General features: G+C 40.1%; 3 protein-coding genes across 3 annotated transcripts in view; all 3 read left to right on the plus strand.

The window, feature by feature from the left end:
- Positions 1 to 6,859, plus strand: part of aco2 (aconitase 2, mitochondrial) — an 18,581-nt gene extending 11,722 nt beyond the window's left edge. The window contains exons 14-18 of the mRNA XM_010783638.1: positions 822 to 917; positions 1,227 to 1,418; positions 2,722 to 2,854; positions 3,402 to 3,523; positions 4,105 to 6,859. Coding sequence (XP_010781940.1) covers positions 822 to 917; positions 1,227 to 1,418; positions 2,722 to 2,854; positions 3,402 to 3,523; positions 4,105 to 4,236 — 675 coding nt within the window. The 3' untranslated portion in view covers positions 4,237 to 6,859. The remainder of the gene's footprint in view (positions 1 to 821; positions 918 to 1,226; positions 1,419 to 2,721; positions 2,855 to 3,401; positions 3,524 to 4,104) is intronic.
- Positions 6,860 to 7,989: 1,130 nt separating this feature from the next.
- polr3h (polymerase (RNA) III (DNA directed) polypeptide H) lies at positions 7,990 to 12,522 on the plus strand. Its single transcript, XM_010783641.1, has 6 exons — positions 7,990 to 8,327; positions 9,001 to 9,097; positions 9,533 to 9,619; positions 9,936 to 9,999; positions 10,597 to 10,822; positions 11,655 to 12,522. The coding sequence occupies exons 1-6, from the start codon at positions 8,217 to 8,219 to the stop codon at positions 11,703 to 11,705; spliced, it is 636 nt and encodes a 211-aa protein (XP_010781943.1). The 5' UTR covers positions 7,990 to 8,216; the 3' UTR covers positions 11,706 to 12,522.
- A 1,308-nt stretch (positions 12,523 to 13,830) lies between these two features.
- csdc2b (cold shock domain containing C2, RNA binding b) lies at positions 13,831 to 19,143 on the plus strand. Its single transcript, XM_010783640.1, has 3 exons — positions 13,831 to 13,939; positions 17,348 to 17,648; positions 19,017 to 19,143. The coding sequence occupies exons 2-3, from the start codon at positions 17,467 to 17,469 to the stop codon at positions 19,141 to 19,143; spliced, it is 309 nt and encodes a 102-aa protein (XP_010781942.1). The 5' UTR covers positions 13,831 to 13,939; positions 17,348 to 17,466.
- The last annotated feature ends 999 nt before the right edge of the window (positions 19,144 to 20,142 follow it).

Below are 20,142 nucleotides of genomic sequence, written 5' to 3' on the forward strand. Positions count from 1 at the left end.
GACGTAGGGCTGTAGTTGTCAAGGTCAAACACTAACGTCACGTACTGTAATTCCTAAAAACCCTCTACCGCGACACCCTGGGTAGATTTCGATTAAATGCTACCGGGACCTCATGGTTATCTTCTACGGGACTAACGGCTACAGTGCCGTGCTTTACCGTGACTTCCCAAACCCCCCGTACGGGGAGTCTTTTCTTTAAAAAACGTCCAAGAATCGGACATTACGACAGACCACGTAAGAGGATCTGACTTATATTCTACTTGATGGTGTTATAAATATAACATGTTAAAGTTAAAATAAGAAGAAATGAACCAAACAAACAAGAACAAACACAAAACGAGCGAACCGTACGGGACTGTGTCGGATATTCTTTATGAATTCAACAACCAGTTCTGTGAAAGGTAGCTACCTCCGTTTACGGGAGGGGTCTACATTTTATTCATTCTTTTGTAATGTAAGTCAACATTGACGTTTTTTGTTCTGAATGAAATGTGATAATCCGGGTGACAATTTTTTCAAACATTACAATGAGATGACATTTCAACAGCTTAATTTACGAAGGAGTCTGATTTCGTAAAACCTCATAAGCCAGATTTTATTTTTACAAACGTATGATTTTACTGTGAAGTCCTGATCACTCCCTAATGTTCGTACTGTTTTTATTTTATCTTTGTGTAAAAGAAGGAAATTCGGACAGACAAACTTAAGATGTAGAAGTACTATGTCTTGAAAAACACTTTAAATGTTTGCTGCCAAATGTCAATAAAAGAATATATGTTTGGACGAGCCTTCATGTCTAACAGTGATCCTGGTGTGTTCAGGTGATCGTGAGCCCCTCCAGTAACCGCCTCCAGCTGCTGGAGCCCTTCGACAGGTGGCACGGAAAAGACATGGAGGAAATGAGGGTCCTCATCAAGGTGAGCAGCGAAGAAAAGAGAAACTCCACAGAACTATAAGTGCTGGTGTGTGATGGGAATACACATTGTTTAATTTGTACGTCTTTTCTGATCCTCTATATGTTATTTTGTATATATTGATTGTTGTGCTTTTATTTATGTCTTAATGTGTGCATATTTATAAATGCGTCTGTTGATTGTGTCACATAGGATATACATATTTGTATTTTCGTATTCGGGATTGTGGGAAACGGTATTTTCGATCTCTGTGTCTGTACACACAAACTGAAAGATTGACAATAAAGTTGACTTTGACTTCTGTCCCTCTAGGTGAAGGGAAAGTGCACCACGGACCACATCAGTGCCGCCGGGCCCTGGCTGAAGTTCCGCGGCCATCTGGACAACATCTCCAACAACATGCTGATCGGAGCCGTCAACATCGACAACGAGGCCATCAACAAGGTGAAGAACCTGCTGACGGGAGAGTTCGCAGGAGTGCCCGACGTGGCCCGCCACTACAAGGTGAGTCTGGACCCTTTCCACTGTTGATGATATGTTTTACCTTTTTATACTTTAATAATAATAGATTACATTTATATAGCGCCTTTCAAGGGACCCAAGGCTGCTTTACATGGTGAACAAACAAACAAACAAACAAACAAACAAACAAACAAACAAACAAAAGGGGCAAATAATAAAGTAAACATTTAATAAATAGCAGTAGGATTGGAAGCAGGGGGACTGTGATGGGTTAGGGTCCACGTGTCAAACTCAAGGCCCGGGGGCCAAATCAGGCCCTTGGTGGATTTAATTTCGGCCCGCAGGATAATTTCTAATTCCTATTAGATCTGGCCCGCCGGTATATTGCACACACACCTTCACTCCATCCTGAGGGTCTCCTCAGCTCAGAGCCTGAGCCCAAACATTGATGAACTTGCACCCAAGATGAAATGCCAAGTATCTGAACTAGCATCACAGAGCAGCACACTGAGTTTAATGGATGTTTCCTTCTGCACTTTTTCTCTCACGACAACAGGGCATGTTTGGTTTCTTCTTTGAGGGAAATAGTTTTGTTGAAGCTGTTGTTGGCCTGTGGGAAAATGTAATCATAAGAAATGACTCTGGAGAAGCTGCAGATAGAGCCATAAGAAATGAATGCAGCTGATTATTTAATGTTTAATGTTGTTTTTATAGGCAATAATTGAAGCTTTGTTAGTTCCAGGTTTAATATGTGCAATAAGTTCATTTCAATAAGTTCTGCAATAAACATTGAACCAGTCCGGCCCTCGAGTAGCACCCATTTAATTTTGGCCCACTGTGTATTTGAGTTTGACACCCCTGGGTTAGGGGTTTACATGTAAATGTTTTAGAGGGTGATTCAACATCCTTTTGCCCTAAAGACCGGCCTATTCTCCCTCTTATTACAACTATTAAATCAATCAATGATTTGACACAACATATTGATTTATCGATCCCGAGTCCCCTTTGTTAACATCTTGAGTGTCCTTTATACTTAACCCCAAAAATGTCTACCATAGTGAGGTGTATGCTAGTTGCTTTGGATAAAAGTGTCTCTCTTTAAATCAAAATTCGACAAGAAACGGACCATAAGAACCGTAGAAAGGCCCACTTTATTGCATTGTTACTGCTTTGTTTTAGTGTACCCGATGAACCTAACTGAAGGTGGATTGTGTAGCATGCTGTATGCTAGTGCTAGTTGCATACCTTCTGAGGAACCCATTTCCCAGTTTCCTCCATGGGACTTCTTTGTCTTCTCTACCCTGGTCCCAACAGCGCTTCAACTACTTCCTTTTCTTTGTTAAAGGCCAATGGAGTGAACTGGGTGGTGGTTGGAGACGATAACTACGGAGAGGGATCCAGCAGAGAGCACGCCGCCCTGGAGCCTCGACACCTGGGAGGACGCGCCATCATCGTCAAGAGCTTCGCCAGAATCCACGGTCCGTTTACCGCCACAGATGGAAAACAATCTATCTGTCTTTATTCCACTTTCACTCAAACCATTCATTTAACTAATCCCTGTCGAAGGGAGGCAGTGTCTCAATGAGTGTTATGGTTTCAGAACAAACTATTTACTGGCATGTTTACAGTCTGTGAGAAAAAGGATGTCTCCTAAGAGAGTCTCCGAGTAATAACTAGTGTCCATTAGAGCCAGTTTGTTACAGGAGGCTTCATGTTGAAAGCCTGCAATCATTCGTTTGAAAACATTTCATTAGAACCAGAAAGACACAAAAGAAATGCTGTTGATTACTCGGTACTCGGTCTTGGCAAAAAACGGCATGCATTCTGTGTGAATAGCGTATTCATGTTGAGAAGCGCTAATCAATAACCACCTGCCACACACACTCGCATGCATTATTCTCCATGACCTTGTATATCTCTGTAATCGATATTCTCCTGACACACAAGGAGCTCTTCTCTGGTTACCTGACGTCCAGTATGACGCTGTTGGGTTTCATGTTTCCATCTTTCCTCTCCTCCTCTCAGAGACCAACCTGAAGAAACAGGGCCTCCTTCCTCTGACGTTTGCCGACCCCAAAGACTACGACAAGATCCGCCCCGACGACAAGATCTCAATCACTGGACTGAAGACCTTCGCTCCCGGCAAGGTGAGCAGTCTGACAACGAAATGTCGATCCACAGGACAGCTGACCTTCTCTTAAAGGAGACATATTAGCTAGCTAGTTATCAGGACCGTACATTTAGGTTAATCATTTTGGGTTTTCTACTATTACATGTTCACTTTCTTAATGGTCTAAAAGCATTTATTTTATGATTCTTTATTTACCGTCTGTCTCAGTAGCCCCATTCCTCACTTTCATTCCTACATGTAGCTTATAAACACATGCATTTTGTTTAATATAGTTTTCTTTTTTTATGAGATTTAACATTCACAAAATGTGGCATCAGTAAAGTATATCTAATCTTATCTCATAAAACCTTTACAGCAAAATATAGAAAGATATATATATATATATATATTGTGATATACATTTCGTTTCCCCGACCCAACCCCTAATTATGGGAAGTGTAAATTGTATTAAAGTGTTTTTGTGCTAACACAGTATTTTTACAGCACCTACACCTACTTTATGATCACAGAGACAGGACATTTTCCTTTTGTAATGACTGTATCTTTGTGAAAAACACGATAAATGATTGTTCCCTCCTCTGCCCCCCCCCCTCCCAGCCCGTGACAGCAGTGATCAAACACAGCAACGGCAGCCAGGAGTCAATCACTCTGAACCACACCTTCAACACGAATCAGATCGAGTGGTTCCAGGCCGGCTCCGCCCTCAACAGGATGAAGGAGCTCCAGTAATTGATGAAGACGAGGGAAGGAGGGGCCAGTAGGGGTCCAATGAGGGGCCTTGGCTGGGGTTAAGAAGGGGAGAAACGTGGGCCTAGAGACGATGGATGATAACCAGACTTTAGTTGGTTTAGGGAAAACTGTAGTGATGCTCAATTAAAGAAAACACACACACACGCAAGGTCGCTGTACAGACGAGAAGCGCACACACGCACACGAGCACGTACAGTTCACGCACAGCCAGGATTAATGCTATTGCACTCCCCGGCGACAGAACCACAGCTTAGATCCTGAAACAGGCAGCATCACTCATACAGACAGCACTCCTATAATAATAATAATAATAATAATAATAATCGGATATAACACGCCATTTATTTTCATACTTTAGTGAAAATACAGTCTGTTTGAAGCATTAACATAAAGAACACCGTTACCTTTTGTCTGGAGTATACAAACCTGATCTAGATGCAGAATATTATATTAAAAAAAGATGTTAGCAGACGAGTTGAAAGCTTCCTGCTTTAATATCTACTGTAAAATCCACTCTAAAATGTAAAAGTTCTCCATCACACATCCTTTAAAGTGTTTGTCTTGATCATTTCCATCCAAATGTCTCTCAAATCGAAGTTATTTAAGGCCTATGATTGTACTTTTCCTTTAACATCATCCCTATTTATTATAACATTGCACCAAATGTACGTGAAATCCATTCGTTTTCAGTCATTGTTCGTCTTTGTTTGGCTGCTAGGTTCCCCCTCATGGACCTGTTGTAGCTGAGAGCCACACTGTAGACAAACTACCAGGCAAAAGGATTTACTGTAGAAGCATTATTGATATCCCATGCTGCACTGTTACGGTACAACTACAGCCATCCTCTCTCACGTCCTTTTTCATGCTTAATCTCGCCCAGATTTTTGCTCCCTGCTGCTCGTCCAACGCTCGCTTGCTCTTTGCTAAATCTGTCATGTGATAAAACCTCCCATTGAGTGAAAACTTGGGACTGGAACCACAGCACATACAGCCATTGTTAGTGACAGACGCTCCGATTTGACTTCTTTCCAGCTGTGTTTTGTCCTTTGTGTGTAAACCTTTTCTTTGGTGGTTAACATCAGTCTGTGATCGCTTCCCTCTTTGCTCACCCTGTCTCTTGTTGCTCTCACTTAGGCGTGTCAATGCAGACCAAACCTCAACCTGACACTCGCACTTCTACTGGCTAGCGCTCCAACACATTGTACGTGATAGGCTAAGGGGCGGGACATCTCTAAGCGGTTGACCAATCACAACAGAGCCGGCCAGCTGACCAATCATCTGAATGTTTTCTCATGTTGAGGTTTGGTTCTCCATAGCATGAGATAGCCCGCTGTCCTTTTACACAAACTAACGCTCAACCTCGTGTCCAGACGCCTGTACACCAGCACTCTGTAGGGAGAGTGGTTTTAGGACTACTTTGCCAAGCTTTTTATCCACTGCAAACATTTACATCTTCAGCGCACATCTCTGTTGTGTTAGTAATAATCACGATACATCTTCACAGTAAAATCACTGGATGAATCTTTACAGTTCCTGAGCTAAATCCCTATGTACTAAAGAAAGTTTGGACCCGTGTGTAAATGATGTGATATATATAGCTGCACTTTGTATAGGGGCGTGTACATAAATAATGAAATAGATAAATATATATATAAACAAAGAGAGTGAGAAACATGCTGTGGGCTGCCTGTCTAAATGAGTTAAATCTAATATGTCATGATGTAGAGTCCCCTCTGTGGCCCTCAATAAACTGAATATACATGCATTTAATGGGTTAACAAAACAATTTGCATTGTGGGTAAATTAAAGCACAGATATTGGATTGTAGATGTCGCCTTCAACAGTGATTAGGGACTTTTAGGAAGGGGACTTTTTTAGATTTTTAGCTTTGTTCAAATCGTTTTTAGGGAAGAAGGTGATTTGAAAGAGCGGACACCCAACGTTTAAGACGTTTTGGACGTTAATGGGTTTAGCTGTTCATATATTCAACTGGAAATCATACACACTCCTTGCCACTGTATTCAGATTCACTGCCAAAGATGCCTAATGAATATGTTGAAGTATCCATGAGTCACCCATTATTATGTGATCTGTGAAAATGCCCCTCATTATTTGAATATGTACAGGGAGTTGTTTCCTACAGAATTCACCACGATCAATGTCTTTTTCAAATATCATCTGGCAAAAATATTGATTAATCTGATCATCCTTTGCACATTTAAAACCAGCCGCTTGTGAATCACAGTTTGCTAATGTAACCCTGAGTTTTTAAAAGTGCTACTGTAAAGTGACAAATCAAATTACGTTGTTAACAAAACGCATGTCTGTGGTGTAATTTTGTACTCGGGCGTCAAGCTTCCTCTGGTGTGTTTGAAATATCCTTCACATCATGCTTCATGTGTTCAGAAACAGCTAAATAAATATGGAATATATGAACCGATGTTTTTTCCCGTAGTGATGATTCCCCTCACACTCCGGTTTCAGCATTACATTCTTTGTAAAAGTAGATTGTTCAATCGTCTGCGGTTTTATTGCTTGAGAGATTAAAAACTGTCTTCACAAAATGACTGGTAAATTAATAAAAATGAAATTATGAAGTGAATGTTTTTGTGATTTATTTTCTTAGTGTAAGATATCAGAGAAACGATCATTTGATTGTTAGTGTCACAGTGACGTCCTGATCAAATCGGTACACAGTGTTTACATACTTTCCCTCATTCATATATAATCTGATTTTATATACCTTCAAATTCCGATAGATACTCGGTGCTAGTATTTACTGTGAATTGTAGTGTTCACAGAAGTATGTGCGTTGTGCTTTAAAAGTATTAGGCTATTAATCTAATAAGCTTTTAATTCAAGTAATTCAGATCAACAACAAAAAAAATAGCATTTGTTTATTCACCGTTTACCAGAGGTGGTAGAAGTACTCAAATCTTGTTTGAGTAAAAGTAGAAGTACCAGAGTGTAGCAATACTCTGTTACAGTAAAAGTCCTGCAATCAAAATGTTACTCAAGTAGAAAAGTATTAGCATTTAAATGTACTTAAAGTACCAAAAAGTAGTCATGCAGATTGGTCCATTTCAGAATAATATATATGATATGTTTTATAATGATTGATCATTAAAGTGTTCTCAAAGCTGGTAAAGGTGCAGCTAGTTTGAATGACTTTGCATACTGCAGGGTAGCTTGTGAATTTACTCCAGGTGGAACTAAAGTCTGATTTAACACTTGATTATATTCGTTAATCCAAAGAGAGCCGTGTGGCGCAGTGGGCAGTGCGTTGGTGTTCGGATCAGGGGAGCACAGGTTCCAAACCCCACTGCAGTCAGCATGTCGTTGTGTCCTTGGGCAAGACACTTCACCCCAAATTGCTCCTGTGGGGATTGCCCACAGTATTGAGTATGTAAATCGCTTTGGATAAAAGCGTCTAACAAGTGACATGTAATGTAATGTTATGTATTAAATAAAGCTAGTGGAGTAAAATTACACGATTTACCTCTGAATTGTAGTGGAGTAGAAGTAAAAAGTAGTATAAAATGTAAAGTACAGTACTTGAGTAAATCTACTTTGTTACTTCCCTTTAAAAAATAACATATTTCTCATTTCTATGGACATGTGTGGAAACCAAATAGCCAAGTAGGTTAAAGAATAAGAGAAATATCAACATCAAAACAGAGCTGAAAAATTGTGTTCTGTACCTTTAAGTTTTGCGACATGTCGTAAAACCTCACTGTCCTAAATACTCACATGGAGACATCATGGATACTGTTGAGTTTTCTCTAGATTATTCTACTTTAAATTGTTTTTTTTGGCATATCGTGGAAACTTCTTGACCCTTTTTTCCCTTCTTCGGGGTGGAAAAAATAGACGCTTTCCTGAAAATAAGCGACACTGAATCGCTCCGGGTGTTTCACTACCGGTGTGTGTGTATGTGTTTGTGTGTGTAACAGTGTATCATGTTCGTGTTGGTGGAGATGGTGGACACTGTCAGGATCCCTCCGTGGAACTTCCAGAGACAACTGAACGAGGCCATAGCCGAGGAGCTCAACAAGAAACTGGCCAACAAGGTGTGTGTGTGTGTGTGTGTGTGTGTGTGTTTCTCTGTGTGTGTGTTTGTCTCTCTGTGTGTGTCTGTGTGTGTGTGTGTATGTCTCTGTGTGTCTGAGAGACATTTGAGCAACTCTTGACACAACATGTTAAAGCAACGTAAATACAAGTCAAGCTTATTGTATTACCTTTACTGTATGTAGTCTTTTTTTGAAGCAGGAGAAATACAATACAGAAAAAATAATCACATTAGTAAAACAGCAATAACAACAATACCACCCCTCTATAAATAAGCTCTCAAATTAAAAGTTCAAAATCATCCTTTGAGATGATACTTTCAGGTTTATAAATTATTTGTTATACACTATACTGAGGTAAACATACTCATATATAACAAAAAATAATGATTCTATTGAATTATATTGCCTTTTCTGTCCTGTATCTTCCACTATGGTGAAACTTCAAAAAGCATCACCTGCTCTAACTAACATATTTAAATATTTTTAAAGCAAAGGACACAAATGCATTTCAGTGATTTGAGCAAATATGAGTTAGGGTTTTGATGCTTCTTTCAGTTAAAGTCAAATCAGTTTTGCTCTTGTATTCCAATTTTTGGTACACAATCGAGCCCAAGCACTTGCGGAATATCATAATTTCCTCATATCTGATCATTGTGACCCGCCCTCCTCTCAGGTGGTCTTCAACGTGGGCCTCTGCATCTGCCTGTACGACATCACCAAACTGGACGACTCCTATATCTTCCCCGGAGACGGAGCCTCACACACCATAGGTACAAAGATTCACTCACTTGCATCAGGCCATGTTCATTCCAATCAAGATTCCATTTCAAGTCACAGGCTCCTCCAACAGTGCAACATGAATATATATATATAGGACATAAAACAGTATGTATTGTGTTTATACTGCTGCATTACATTTGAGATACATCGCAACATAAATATGACTTCCTGACAAAGCACTTCCACTCAGTTTTAATCAGATTATTTATGATACATTTGGTCTCACAGTTTCCTGTTTAACTTTCTTATCCAATAATAAAACACTTGACAGCTGAGTGATAGAGGCTAGTCTCCAGCTAAACTTAGTTACTGCAACTTTTGTACGATCTTAAGTATGGTTAAAGGGAGGGTTGATGGACTCTGAACCCATTCACTTTACTCCCACTTACTGACTCCCTCCCATCTCCCTTTGCTTTTTCTCTCAGTTCATTTCAGGTACGTTGTTTTCCACCCTTTCCTCGATGAGATCCTACTCGGCAAGATCAAGTATTGCAGTCAAGAAGGAGTTCATGGTAAGTTCTGTCTCTCCATCTCGGCATGTTTTACTACATCTCAGATATACATTCTCTAATGTACTCTCAAGGTGATGCATTTAATACCATATTCCACCAACAGTCCAAATTCATTCATTTAATGGTTTTGTGTAATTACAAGCACATGACTTCTGCATGTCTTATCAAAAGAACTAGTCAAACTTCACCTCACAGTCTCACAGAAAACATGAACAACAGTCGGCCTAAAGGCTCACATGTCTCTGCTTTTCACACGAACCACACGACACATAAGTACCACTGTAAACTCTGACTCTGTTCCCTCTCTGCTTCACAGTGACCTTGGGCTTCTTTGACGACATCCTCATTCCTCCAGAGTCTCTTCAGCAGCCCGCCAAATTGTATCCTGCCTGAAAATGTGACTAGAATTAAACAAAGTGCTGTGATTTCATCTCAAGAACACACAGGTGTATCAAGGGATGTGGGATAATATGCAGCACGCCAGTCATTTAATAGTAGTGTTTACTTCCTGTCTTTCTTCTTCTGCTGTTCTCTTAAGTGTTTATTTCCTGTCCGTCTTCTTCTGTTGATTTCTCTAAAGTCCAGCTACATGAGTCCTTCTCTGGTTTTCCTGTTCTTCTTCTCTTCTCTTTTCTGGTAACAGTTTAGCCATCATGAATCCAAATGTTTCTGCTGTCCACGAATATGAAAACTGATTCTAATTTTCTGATGTTTTCTGATTGTTTTCTGATAGAACATTAGAATAATAATTTGTTATTTTTTTAAGCCACCACTGATGTTAAATTATCCAGACTTCTGCGTATCATATGACCGCCCTTGATCAGAGCATCCTTATGCAATCTGCTATCAAGAAATAACACTGCTGACTGTCCAAAGTGGCCAATCAGAATCGAGTATTTAACTACGGCGCGTAATACATTTGTAAAATGTTCTGATGTGGAGTTGCCTGTAGTTCCAGTCCTTATCTTCAGCCTCAGTGATGAAGCGGAGCAGGTCTGGCTCTGGGAGTACGAGACGGACGAGGGGGCCCACGACCTCTACATGGACCAGGGCGAGGACATCCGTTTCAGGGTGACAGATGAGATGTTTGTGGACACGTCGCCGACGGGCCCGTCCGCCGCAGAAACACCGGTAATACCCGGACAGCCTGTGGCGCCGCCAGCTGAGGAGGTGGAGAAGAAAGAGGCGCCGTACACTCTGATCGTAAGAACACACCTCATGTTCACACACACACACACACACACACACGCACACACACACACACACACATACATATATAGTGTATATATATACACACACACACACACACACACACACACACACACACACACACACACACCAGGAGATCTGCTTTAATAAAAACAGGGAGATGATAAGAGTGAAAATCAATAGATATTTGAGCTGTCTCTTTGTTGATTTGGGCTATGTATATGAGTAACTCTCTACACACTTATTTACAGGGTTTGTTTAACTGGTTTAGAGTCCCTATTAGAAACAGTATTTAGTATTAAAAACCAGGGCACTATAACACAATGGCCCCACAGTTATAAGTTATATAAACAGCCTTTTAGATACTCTTTTATTGGACAATTTAAATTCTTATGTTTATATGAATATCTTGTTCTGTATTTTTATTGCACATTTTGAACGTTAACTTCTTATGCTTATATAAATATTTTATTTAATGAAATGTATCTTTTTATTTAACATTTTTACTTCTTATGTTTAGATAAATATGTGTATTATATGTTATTGCATCTTCAATAGGACATTTTACTTTAACTTCTTATGTTTATATCAATATTTGTATTTATTGCACAATTTAAATGTTCATGGTTGTATGAATATTCTCTTTCTATTTTTATTTTAGCGTTTATTGGACATTTAAATCGTATGTTTATGTAAATATTTATATTCCATTGTTTTGGTTTTTATAATTAATTTAATTCTGAAATGTTACAACTGTTATGAAACCCAATTCGCCCCTTGGATAAATAGAGTATTCTGATTCTGACCCATTGTGCTGTTGTTCCAGGGGACCATCTGTGACCCGGGGCTGGGGCTGCTGTCCTGGTGGAACAGCTAGCACTGAGGAAGAGGAAGAGGACGAGGAGGAAGATTTGGTGTTTTACGAACAGATCGAACATCATAACTGACCGAACAGACGAGGAGAGGCGAGCTGGGGACACGATACCCAGGAGTCTGGGTACAGAAGTAAAGACACGAAGTCAGACGCTCTGAACCGAGACACTGTTGGTGTGAAGAGACTGAAGTCCCTCTGAGACAGACTGTGTTGTAAATACTGCCCTGAACACACCAGCCCCATGTTTACACATCAACCTGACCGTAGATCTAAAAACACAATGATTTCACATGCGTTTACAGTCTTTCTGGTACATTTAAAGTGAGACCCTGACCCTAAATTCAAACGAAAAGTCATTTGTTATCAGGATTATAATGTCCTCAGTACGTACTCACATATTCTGACTTTAAGGGTTGAAGCAGGTGACGTTGAGCACTTAACAGCATGTCAGGGAGGATAAAGGTGTGAGAATGTACAGAAACAAGCTGAGTGATGGTTGGGTTGGTAGGGAAAAGCCCCAGAAGACAATTTATTATTCCTTTGTATCAAGATCACAAAAAAAATGTCAATAATACAAATGTTTTTCTTGGTGGGAGTTAACATAAAAAGATGAAAATATTTTCTTTTTATTTAAAATGTCACCTTTTTTAATCCTCCGTTTATTTAACAGCCTTGTGATATCTTGTGTGTTTCATTTTCACAGTAAAAGGACGTATCATCAGAGTGAGTGCTTGTGATTTGTCATTTTGTGTGATTATAGGAAGAGGAATAACTAATACGGATTAGCGGCCAGCCTTTTAAATCCCACAATTTGGAGGTCAGTGAAGGCCACAGCGCTGCTGGTTTATAACAGATCTCTGAACGCTGGTCAGTCTCAGTAGAGACACTCTCACACACACACACACACACACACACACACACACACACACACACACACACACACACACACACACACACACACACACACACACACACACTGGTGTTTGTTGTACAATCAGAAATGAATGAGCTGTGTTTCATGTGACGACTGTGTAGCCCCTAGATGTTTGTCTCATTTGTCTTCAGTGAAAATAGGTCAGACTGTTTCGAGTTTATACGAAAGAAAAACTCATAAATAAGTTTGCATGTGAACCTCATTACAGAAATATCGTTTACAGAGAGTTAAGTTTAAGGGATTAAATATTTGACTATGAAAATAACTAACTGAAGATCTTAGCTTATCTTAGACATTGAAATTGTTTCTGGATTTGTTTTAGAAAACTCAAAGAAGTGTTCACATGTTTTACCTAAATATTCTGCTCATTTTCAGGTTCATATCAGTATGTAGTGTCTCTACTGTGTCATGTCTCCTTCCTTTAATGTTCAAAAAGCTCTTTTCACCCTCTGTCTGAAACCAGAGCCCAGTACAAGGCTTACAGAGTGATGTCACTATGTTACTGAAGTAAACAAAGGAGTCCAATTGAGGTGTTTCCGGCAGGGGGGGGAGGAGTGTGTGGCAGATAAACTCCCTCTGGAGGGAACACAGGGATTTTAGCTTTTGCAGACCATTAACATGCACTAAAACCTGTAACACACTACAGGAGAGGAAACGATTCGTTTTGTCCTGGGAGGTATTTTTATCCTTTATTGTACATCATAATTCATTTGTTGATTTATATTTGTTAAGAATATGAACCTACAAAGTATACAAATGGGAGTGTTTGCTTTCAAAATGTAGTGGAGTAGCATCAAATGGAGTTAAAGTGTCTTTAAAACGTAATTTTTCTTGAATAAATGTAGTTAGTCACTTACACCACTGTTTTTGATTGACATATCTCCACTAATGCAATTTCAAATGTGTTGGATTAGTGGAGTTTGTCCTCAATATAAACACTATTATAAATCCGTTGTAATAAAGCAGCACCACAGCAGCTGCATAAAGAGTGCAATACGATAAATCAAGGCAAGATATCCTTACACTGAGCATACTGTTCCCATAATAGATTACATACATTCAAAGGAATGAAGAAAGCAAAACACACACACACTCTCTCACTCACTCACAAACGCAGTCGCATCACGCCATCGGAATCTCCGCCAGCTGCGCAGACTCAGCAGCTCTTCGTCACATCCTCACCATCATCAGGGTTCTCCGACAGACTGCGCGGATTTAGCCGATTTATTTATTTAATAACTGATTATATAACACTCCGCCACTTAAGACGCACTCTGGCACGAGCTGATCGTCCGCAACAGCAGTAAGTAACATTTCTGTGGAAAAATAACATTCATGTTGTTGTGCCTGCGGGGGGTGGGTGGGGGTGTGTGTGCGTGTCTTTGTTTTGGGATCGGGTACAATGTCTTCTTTGCACGCCTGGTGGAAAAACCGCTAAATCACAAGGACAGGTTATTTATTTATATCTGAATGTACGCAGGATTGATCGGTGTCACATTTCCTCCATATTATGATCCACGCTGGTGTCATGAACGCACCACGCTATTGTCCAATTCTTCTCTCATTAGCACTGACTGCTGTTTCAGCCTTTAATTCATTTGGGCAGTTTTATTAAGGCTGGCAATGTGATTTCCTTACGTTTCGTTATTGGATGTAGTAAAACAAGGTGAAAGCGAGTGAAATACGGGATTGTATGCGTGAGTACAGCTCTCGAAAATCAGCACAAAATTCACAGAGAATCCCTTTTTGTTCATTTTGTTGGATAGTATTGGGGTGTCAATGGGATGTCATTACGTTTCGCTGGTGTAAGACAATATGTAAAGCGAGTGAAATACGGGATGTTTTGCATAGTGTGTGAACACAGATGTCGAAACTCAATACACAATTCACACACTGCTTTTTTAAATTGATTTTGTCAATTGTATTGGTGTTGTCAATGTTATTTCCTTAAGTTTTGCTATTTGCTAAAATGAAACAAGAGCAAAAGCGAGGTAAATATGGGATTTTTAGCATCCAAACTGAACGCAATTTACGTTTTTTATTATCATATTCAGTTTTATTAAGGGTGTCAAAATAATTTATTTACGTTTTGCTATAAAAAGAAGGCAAAGGCAAGTGAAATAAGGGATTGTGTCAACACACAATTCACACACACTGCCTTTTCATGACCATGGGACCGGAAACAGATTTGTGCCTGACCCGGGCCAGAGGAGACATGACCCTCTTTAGATCTATGGCTTCATTTCTGCTCATCCAGATGGTTTCCTGCTGTGTGAAAAAACTAGAGTAAACTGTCAGTGTTTGAGTCCATTATAAAATATATTGTAGTATATCATCAATAATGTGTGCGTATGCTTCTGTGTGTGTGCAACATAGAGGCTTTATTATATCATGCGTGTGTACTTCCGTTTGAGTAGGATATGTTGTTCACTTGGGGAAGTGGCGCTGACATCACGCACTCGAGACGGCGTGCTGCAGCTGCTCTGACGTCACGCCGTGCCTGCATCACTATCATCACAGGCGACATGAGGGGATGTAAAAAAGAAACACACGCACGTATAGCACGACACAGTGGGTGTTTCTCAATGTCGAGGACGCTTCCTTGGTAGGACATGTCTTGGTAGAATTCCAAGGAGCCTGGACATTGGAACAGTCCTTCGGCAGGACTCGATGACGTAGCATCCTTGAAATAGTGGCTCTGGAGCATCCTTCCCTGACATTGAGAAATACCCAGTGTTTGTGTTGAGGGGGAGGGGGGGGGGTTGTGTTAGAGAGGGGGAGGGGGGGGGGGGCAGTGTGTGGAGAAACGAGTCTGAGGTGTATTGAAGGTCACCTGATAAACAGGAATGTGTTGTGAGTGTTAAATATGGGAGGCAGTGTCTATAGCTCTTAAACATGTGTGGAGGTGTAGAGAAACACTCAAACCCACACTTATAGTTTCATGCTTTTAAAGAGATATACAAATTGTAAATCAGTTGGATTATTACGACCCAACCAACACACTATCTATTAATGTATAGGCTGTAACATTTAGGGATGTAGTTGATATTACAAGTGCAAATATCATGTACCAATTTGTTATTGTGTGCAGATATCTTTCTTTTAAAGTGTCAAAACAAATACATTTCTATTTTAGGAAATGTTGAGCAATGGCCTAGATAGATGACTTTCATAACTAAAACAAACGGATCAAACCGTAACTCTGATGTGCACTGAATAGCATACACTGCATTGATTCTTCCCTGCATACACTGAAGAGTATGGATGCAGATATGAAAATGAAACCTCCACATGTATTATTAATATACCGTGCGGTGAGTTGCTTTAGAGATAAACCTGTAGTATTATGATCACGGGGATTGCAGTGCTTTGGATAGCAGGACAACTCAAAGGCTTCAGGTTCAATATAGAACATGTATGTTTCTTTATATTTGATTAAGCTGGATTAAAGGGGCAATCCATGCAGTCATTATACTTCCCAAGGTCAATTTACCTTTCATTAGGACTAATCTGGTGAAACATGTTGTGTAATGTCTTCAGCTGATCTTTTTTGTCATGTCATAAACCTGATGGTGTCTCTGGGCTTGGAGACAACACATTTTGAAAAATAGATGGGGCTGGGTTACAAACTGGAGGTGTAAAATGTATTAAAAGGTGTAATGATGCAATTGAGTTGCATTGTGGGTAGTGTAGGATCCACTGCTTTTGGACCCATCTTGTGATACTCAGGATATGATGACCTCTGCTGCATTGATTTCACTTATAATCTGTTCACGGTTAATCTTGCATACTACTAAAACCATCAGCTTAATGTTCCCTTGCACATTTAGGACGGTTTGCTCAAGGGCGTCTCATGGTTGCAGTGATTCCAAAACATTTTACAAGCTATTTTGTTGGACTGTTTCAAACTGTAGACTCCTTATTCCTCTCAATTGATCAACAACCACTTTAGTAGTTAGTATGTGTCCTGTTGCAGGGCATGTGTTGGCCTTTGTTGGGCTCAAAAACTGACATCCATAGAAATGTTTGGCATCACTCTGAACTAGGGCTGCTCGATTATGGCAAAAATCATAATATCGATTATTTGGGTCAATAATTGATATCACGATTATTAAAAAACGATTATCCATTTACTTTGAAAACATCAATTTATTGGAGAAAAAAATGTGAAAAGTATGTTTTTAACAGTTGATTACCCTGAACTTTAAGTTTAATTCAACTGAAAAACCAATAAAAAAAAAAAAAGTAATAATAATTTATTTCGATTACGTTGTTTTCGTAATCGTTGCAAGCCCATAATCGTAATTGCGATTAAAATACGATTAATTGAGCAGCCCTACTCTGAACTGGAACATCTGCCGAATAATGACACATGCTAGTTTGTGATCCACTAAAGTTAGTGATGATAGCAGATGATAAAATACATGTTTTAATTATCTATATTTATTCATCCTGAAGGAAATTGTTGTGCCCGATAAATTCTTAGACACAAGGAAAGAACATTGAAAAGGCACTCACAGGTCTCTCAGTTATGTGTCTGCTTGATTATGAGTTGAATTCCTGGCTGGATGACACCCATCCCTCATCTCCCCCTCCATCACCTCTAAAGCCAACTGACACCTCTCTGATCTCCCCCTCCATCACCTCTAAAGCCACATGACACCTCTCTGATCTCCCCCTCCTCACCCTGTGGTCTCCCTCCTCCTGACAGACCTGAAGCGACAGCGCTGACCTGGATAACTCTGGACCTGAAGCAGAAGACAGACGACACAGTCAGCAGAACAGCCTCCCTCTTCCTCCCTCGTCCTCCTCACCCCTGTCTGTTGTGACATGGCGGACCCCAGCCTCACGTCGCCCTCCAGGACCCCGCTGCGCTCCCCCAACGCCTCCCTCACCCTCTCCTTCCCCTTCCTGAGAGAGAGGAGCCGGGTGTGGGAGGACGGGAAAGATCACCCGCTGCCTCGAGATCTACCGAGCCCGCTGCCGACCAAACGCAACCGCACCTACTCAGCGTGAGTTTGTTATTATTTACTATAAACAATAACCGCAATAAACCGGATTGAATTTTGTCTTAATCTACAGTATTCATTTCATATCCTGTTCTTGTACATATCATATTCTATTGACATGTATATAGACTTTTTAAACTACTTTTTATTTTGTATTTTTGTATTTTATTATATATGTTGCGTTGTTGGAGGAGCTCAGGTCAGAAGAATGCCATTGCCATTTCTACGCTGTAGCTTTGTGCATATGACGATAAAACCTTTGAATCTTTTGAACTTCAAAAAAAATGAGTGTGTGGTGATAAAAACATCCAAACACACACGTTGGATTTTTTCCATTTTATGCTACTTTTAAACGTTATCACATCACAGATACAAATGTTGTTTTTATTCCATTTCATGTATCAGTACTATTTCTTATATTGCAACACTTGTAAAACAGTTTTTGATAAGTAACTAAAGCAGGGGGGTCAAACTCAAATACACAGTGGGCCAAAATAAATAAATGGGTGCTACTCGAGGGCCGGACTGGTTCATGTTATTGCTAAACTTATTGAAATGAACTTATTGCACATATTAAACCTGGGACTAACAAAGCTTAAATTATTGCCTATAAAAACAACATTAAACATTAAATAATCAGTTGCATTCATTTCTTATGGCTCTATCTGCAGCTTCTCCAGAGTCATTTCTTATGATCACATTTTCCCACAGGCCAACAACAGCTTCAATAAAACTATTTCCCTCAAAGAGAAAACCAAACATGCCCTGTTGTTGTGAGAGAAAGTGCGGAAGGAAACATCCATGTAAACTCAGTGTGCTGCTCTGTTATGCTAGCTCAGATACTTGGCATCTCATCTTGGGTGCAAGGTCATCAATGTTTGGGGTCAGGCTCTGAGCTGAGGAGACCCTCAGGATGGAGTGAAGGTGTGCGTGCAATATACCGGCGGGCCAGATCTAATAGAAATAACAAATTATCCTTCGGGCTGAAATTAAATCCACCAAGGGCCTGATTTGGCCCCCGGGCCTTGAGTTTGACACATGTGACCTAAAGGATATTTTATTAACTAAATCATTATAGGTAAGTTCCTACTATCGGTTTAAAATATATTGCAAATATTGAGACATAAACATAAAAATACGTTAAGAAACATGGAAGAAGAAAAACAGGTTTTTATCTGTTGATTTTCCTTCTTTATGAATCCTTCTCTTTGTGCATCCTTCTACATTTCTCTGCCATGAATGATCTGACACAAAAGAGAAAATATGTTGTTGTAAACGTCTCCTTCACGTCCTACTGAAACAATAACAACATTCAGTCGTACTGGGTGGGATTAAACGAAATAACTGTTGTTTTTTTGTCTTTGGCTGCAGTACGGTACGCGCTCAATCAAGTCCGGTGTTTAAAGGCATCTGTAAGAACTTCTCCAGGTCACAAGGTCACGGCTTCCTGCGACCCTCCCACGGCGGAGAGGACATCTTTGTTCACATCTCAGAGTGAGTAGCAAAACACATCTTTAAACACAAAACAAATCAGAATCAGGAACATTTGTTTCTCCCACAGTGGGGACATTTTTACAATAAGAAACAACTGCAGATAAAAGGCAAAAAGTGCATGAATAAATGAATAAAGGAAATAATTAAATGTGGAAAATTCTATTATATAAATGTACTGTAGTATAGGAAAAATACAAGAAAATAAATAGAACAACAAATAAAAATGTACAAGAAACATTAACATAAAAATATAAAATAATATATAATACATATTTTTTGTATTATTCCAAAACAATTTGAGGGGAAATCTACATTGTTACAGCAAAGGGGGCAGTGCAAAACTAAAATGAGCAGACCAACATCATAAATAAAGACACAAGCACTCCAAAACATCAACACATCCATTGTAAAATATAATGTAAGTGCATCAGTCTGAAAAGGTAAGTGAACACATAACAGTACTGAAGGGGCAGCAGTTATAACTTTAGTTCAATCAGGAGAGACGGTTTTGATGTAAGAATAGATATTTATTGCAGAGATTCACAAATTAATGTAGCCTAATGGTGATTTTGGCGATTAGGCCCCGTTGTGCAGGAAGTATCATTCGGGAGGGGAGAACCGATCCGATGAAGCCCCCCGGGGTCTAGACACTGTTGGTGGTGAATGGATAGTTGGGGTCGGTCTGAAGGGGAGGGGCTTAGCTTGACCCTGGTGGTGGTGAATGGATGGTTGGGGTCGCTCTGAAGGGGAGGGGCTTAGCTTGACCCTGGTGGTGGTGAATGGATAGTTGGGGTCGGTCTGAAGGGGAGGGGCTTAGCTTGACCGTGGTGGTGGTGAATGGATAGTTGGGGTCGGTCTGAAGGGGAGGGGCTTAGCTTGACCCTGGTGGTGGTGAATGGGTAGTTGGGGTTGGTCTGAAGGGGAGGGGCTTAGCTTGACCCTGGTGGTGGTGAATGGATAGTTGGGGTCGGTCTGAAGGGGAGGGGCTTAGCTTGACCCTGGT

The sequence above is a fragment of the Notothenia coriiceps genome, unplaced genomic scaffold (assembly GCF_000735185.1).
Source record: "Notothenia coriiceps isolate Sejong01 unplaced genomic scaffold, NC01 NC01_scaffold00025511, whole genome shotgun sequence".
Classification (NCBI taxonomy): domain Eukaryota; kingdom Metazoa; phylum Chordata; class Actinopteri; order Perciformes; family Nototheniidae; genus Notothenia; species Notothenia coriiceps.